The sequence below is a fragment of the Guyanagaster necrorhizus genome (genome assembly GCF_019112545.1).
Source record: "Guyanagaster necrorhizus MCA 3950 unplaced genomic scaffold BT62scaffold_4, whole genome shotgun sequence".
Taxonomy (NCBI): Eukaryota; Fungi; Basidiomycota; class Agaricomycetes; order Agaricales; family Physalacriaceae; genus Guyanagaster; species Guyanagaster necrorhizus.
Window position 1 is genome coordinate 1872580 of NW_025064883.1, and position 4884 is coordinate 1877463.

Sequence of the window (4884 nt, forward strand, 5' to 3'; positions counted from 1 at the left end):
ACAATAGTTATGTTCTCTTTTTTAGTATCTTGACATTCTCTCTGGCTTATAAAATGCACTGTTTCTGGCTTGACATGCATTAATTAACTTATCTAATATAGTATGTATTATACCATAGTATGATGCAAAGTCTCTCACTGTGTTAAGCACACTAAGGCACTATAAGTATGTATGCAAGTCTCTGAGCAGTACATATGCTATTCATCTCTGAAGGTAGTATTTCTCTATTTATTTCTTTATTGCCATTATTTTATTTCTCTGTTCAACACTCAGTTATTCAGATATCTTTCTTTGGGTCTCAGTTCTCTGTTTTAAAGCATGTTCCATCAGTGCATCATTGATCAATATGATCAGGATTGCTGATCACATTTCAATCATATTCTTTTTATTTTTAGTATGCCCTCTTGTAATGGTATTGGCATCTTTAGAGCTAAGTGCTAGAACCTCACATGCAGTTTAACCCCTCTGGTATTTGTCTGCTATTAGGCCATGCACTCTGCTCCTTGTTACTTTAGTTTAGCCTCATGATGGCTAGGTTTTTATGTGCTCTTATTTTATTCTCAGTTACATGCTTACTGGACTGAAATGCAGTTTATATATTCTTAATTTTTGCAATTTTACATGTCTGAACATGGAGAGAGCATGTCATATCCCTCTCACTAAGATCTGGACCTTCCATGGTCCCTTCAGTAGGTGTCCATGTCAGTATTTTAAATATTATAGTGCTAAATTCACTGTTTTCTGTTAATAACACAACTAATCAACAACAGGATATTCTCTGGTCCACACTATTATGATTTTTCCTATTTTCTCTCTATTTTCCTTCTTTTCTTCTCCTTTCTCTCAGAAAATGACCCCTATCTTTGCTTAGTCAAGGCACTTAGGCTGGTGCTTAGGACCATGGGAAAGCTTGGTCAGCAACCCAGTTGGTCATTGTCTTATCGAATGGCTGTGTGCTGTGAAGGGAGAGACAATACTCCTTTTGTCACTAAACAGCAGTAACAGCAATAACAACAGTCCACCAGACAACAGCCTTTGTGGAGAGCCTGGCAACAGCAGGGGTAACAGCTCTACAACAGACAGCAGCGTTTTGTGAACATTTATTTATAGCATGATAACAGAACAGTATATAAGTAGTATAGCTCTCACTGTAATACCCCAGCTTCAAGCTAAAGTTTATTCTCTACTATCCTGTCTTGAGCAACTTGCAAATGTCTTGGTCACACACCTCTGTTAACACATCAGTGAACTCAGTCAGACATACCTGAAGTGCGAGGTACTGAACTGTTTATCACATGTTAATAGTCACATAGAGTTTGGGCTTAACAATTAGCTCGAAGCTTCTTGCTTTCCTTTCTCAGGCCCAACTGTGGTGAGAAACTGAATACTCCCTGCCTTAAATCTGTCTGATCCAAACTTTACTCATGAGTTCTTCGAACTCTTAGCTTCTATCATTGGAACCTTGATTGGTTTATTGGTGATCATACAGCTTTGCCATAGATGCCAATCTATTACCACCTGGGCCATTCAGCACTACCAAGAATTCCAATGCATTCATACAATCCTTCGAAATGTCATGCCAGACCTCCCCCTTCACGACATCCCTGCCTCTGTCCGAAACTCCATCTGACATCCCGAAGAAACAGAAGACGAGCCTGGGTGCTCGACTGAAAGGCATTCTAGGGAAGAGAAGGAGCAGCAGCGGCAACATGAGTATCCCCCAAGACCTCTATTGGCAATCGTCCGAGACCCTGGAAACCCTTGGGCTACAGGGTTTCAATGAACCTGACCTGACACCCCCATCCCCTCCTCTGAGCACAGCATCACTGCATCAAGAACAACCATCGCCCAGTCTGGAATTAGGCGCTGGGCTAGAGACTCCCTGGATGCCATTCAGATGGCTCCAGACACCAGAAGTACCACAAGGAGCAGTGGAAGGGGGACAAGAGTCAGTAGTCCCAACCCCTTCTTTGATGACACCAACAGAGATGAGGTCCACTACTGGCAAGCAGCGTCAAGAGCAGCCAGTAGACTGGAACAGGAGCGAGGAGGAGTCCCACACCTACCAAGGCATGGTCCAGTGGTACCAAACCCAATATGGCCGACCCCTCAGTCCCTTGCTGAGTTCATCAATGCTCTCAACTCTCTGTTCTGGGAACTTGCCACTCCCGCCAGCAGCCCCAACCCCTGGACAAGACCAATTGCTGAGGTCATCAATGCCGATGACTACCATCACTGGCAGTCACCATTCCTCGACGACAACCACCCACTATCATATGGGACAGACACCGTCGCCAAAACTGACGATATCCCCATCCAGGGAGATAGGATACCATCAGACTTCAGAACAATCGGGGGTGACAATGAGCATATTGACCCCACCAGAGACCTCAAAAGGGTCCTTGACAGACCAATCGCTGCCCTCTTCCTTCATCTCTGGTTTTACAGAAACTTCTGCTGGTATCGCAGAGCAGTAGTGCCGCCAGCAGAAGGAGAAGAGGAGCAGCCCAACCGGGAGCCTACTCTTCGACCCAGATCCAATGACACTGAGTCAAGTACTCAGCCCCGACCTACCCATCCTGGGAACCTTTGGCCAGCAAAGCAGTTCCCTCCTCAAGGGGACCACCGACAAGGGGGCTGAAGGGGACGACGAGGCTGAGGAGGAGGACCAAGGGGGCCGAGCAGTGGACCCCATCCTTGAGTGGGGAAGTATCGTCAGTATAACCATGCGCCAAGAACAGGAGAAGAAGTGACTGGAATGAGAGGCGCAGGAGGAGGAGTTTATTCGGCTATACCAAGAGCAGGTAGCCAAATTATGGAAGGATGATCGCTGGCTGTGATCGTCCCTGGGGCGAAGGTATACTGCTGCCAATCCTGTTGAGCAGGAGGAGATTTTACAGTATGCTGCAACTGAGTGTGCTATTTTTAATTTCAATCAATGCTTCTTACATTATCAGATGATGGTGATGCCACCATATCGACCAAGGTTCAGCAAATGGGAAGCACCGATGCTGTTAGGAACGTGCCAATCGAGTGGGCTTGAGTGCACGCGCGGAGTCCGGTGGAGTGCATGGGCATTGACGAAGCTATTGGCAATGTCACCCTTGAGTTGGAGCCCAAGGATCTGGATGGACAGAACTCCGTTCTGTCAGAGAAGTGAACAGGAGTATCCTTCAGAGCGGAATCTGACGGATGAGATAGGGAGGAGTGAGTATGAAGTGTAGATGGCTTATCCAAGTTGATATTCGAACTGAGTAGTTACGGTGATATACACGGCTTTATATACTAATGGTAGCTAATTCCAAGTCAGGTTCCATTGGGTTCCAGTGTGAATATTCGCTACCGAGTTCAGGGTCTAGATATTACAGTGTGAAATACAGATGTGAAATGATAATGGTGAAATGAAATTAGTAGGTAATGGGAAGCGGCCAGAGTCCGGTGGGTAGCGTGATAGAATTCATGGTTGGTTGAGGTGACACAGAGGCCGGCGGCATGCGCATAACAGTATCCCCCCCTTAGCGTTCTTGCCCTCAAGAGCGCTGATCCCGATGGCCGGTGGGGCCACATGGAGGATTGTTGGTGGCCATGGGAGTTTTGTATCTTGATCTGAAACCACCATCATTGCCTATGTCATCGCTCGCCACGTATCGTCACTCACGCACTCCCGAGCCTCTGGTGAGGGGATCCACCCCCGATGGCCCTGAAGAGGCCAAGGAATTGTTTCATCTAGAATGGGAGGCCACAGAGGAAGAATACACGGAGGCCGTGGAGAGTCATTTGGAATGGCAAAGGGAGCAAGAGCGGGAGGAAAGGGTCCGGGCAGACCATGTGGCTCGGGAGGCATGGAAAAAGGAGCAGAAGGAGGAATTGGAGAGGAAGAGGGAGGAGGTTCGGCAAGCCACGGAGAGGCGGGCTAAGGAGGCAGAGGAGGCATTGAGAGAGGTGGCTCGGAGGGTGGCTGAGGAGAGGGAGGCCGCGGAGGCGGCAGCGAGGGCTGAGGCTGAGGAGGTAGAGCCAGAGGGGATGGTTATGGAGGATGGGTTGCTGATGACCCCCACGGAGGCCACTGATTTTCAGCTGTGTCAAGTTTTGGCGGAACGGTATGGTCCTGGCCCTGGTCTTCGCTTCAAGAAGGTGACTCACCATATGCCTCCAGAGTCTGATGATGAGCAGGCAGAGGGGACTGAGGGGGACGATGAGTCCAAGGAATCTGAGGGGACCCTGGAGAGGAGGAAGAGGGTGTGGGAGAGGAAGAGAAGGGCAGCGGTTCCGGCGGAGAAGGGACGTAAACGCAAGTTCAGGTCGAGGGGCATAGTGGATGACAGTGAGACAGAGGTGATCGTTAGCCCCAAAAAGCGGGCGAAGTTGGAAGTGGCAGGGCTGGCGGAGGGCGAAGAATTGTTGGATGGTGAAAGTAAGTGTCTTCGTTTTCTTCCATGGCTTAACTTAGCTTTTGTTTTCAGGGAGTTGTGTGCGTTGTCGTCAAGATGGCGCACGGTGTTATGCATGACTGGTAACCGAAGGCGCCGGTCGAGGGCGGACTTGCTCTTGCTGCAAGGTCAAGAAAACCACCTGTTCGTTCAACAAGGGCATCACCGCGAGTGAGGTGATCAGCAGTGTGGAGGTCTCCGCCGGTCTCCACCAACTCTCAAAATTGATACACAAGTTGATGCGTCGCGTGGATGAGTTGGCAGACGAGGTGGCGGATGTTCATGGTACTGTGGCAGGTCTTCAAGATGACTATGGTTCCGATGATATGTCGTCTCCTTCGGAGCTGTTTTCGGAGTCCGAGGTGGAGGCCTGGAAGAAGGCCCGACTGATTTTCAAGGATGAGAGGGATCAGGAGGTGGAGGATCTTTGGGAGGTGCTGTTGAAGGGGCTGGA

At 48.9% G+C, this 4884-nt stretch overlaps 1 protein-coding gene across 1 annotated transcript; it reads left to right on the plus strand.

Moving 5' to 3' along the window:
- Nucleotides 1–1571: 1571 nt before the first annotated feature.
- BT62DRAFT_1001633 (uncharacterized protein) lies at nucleotides 1572–2753 on the plus strand (the record flags this gene model as incomplete). Its single annotated transcript, XM_043176757.1, has 3 exons — nucleotides 1572–1948; nucleotides 1987–2398; nucleotides 2478–2753. 3 exons carry the CDS (start codon nucleotides 1572–1574, stop codon nucleotides 2751–2753), a joined length of 1065 nt encoding a protein of 354 aa, XP_043044325.1.
- Nucleotides 2754–4884: the final 2131 nt, after the last annotated feature.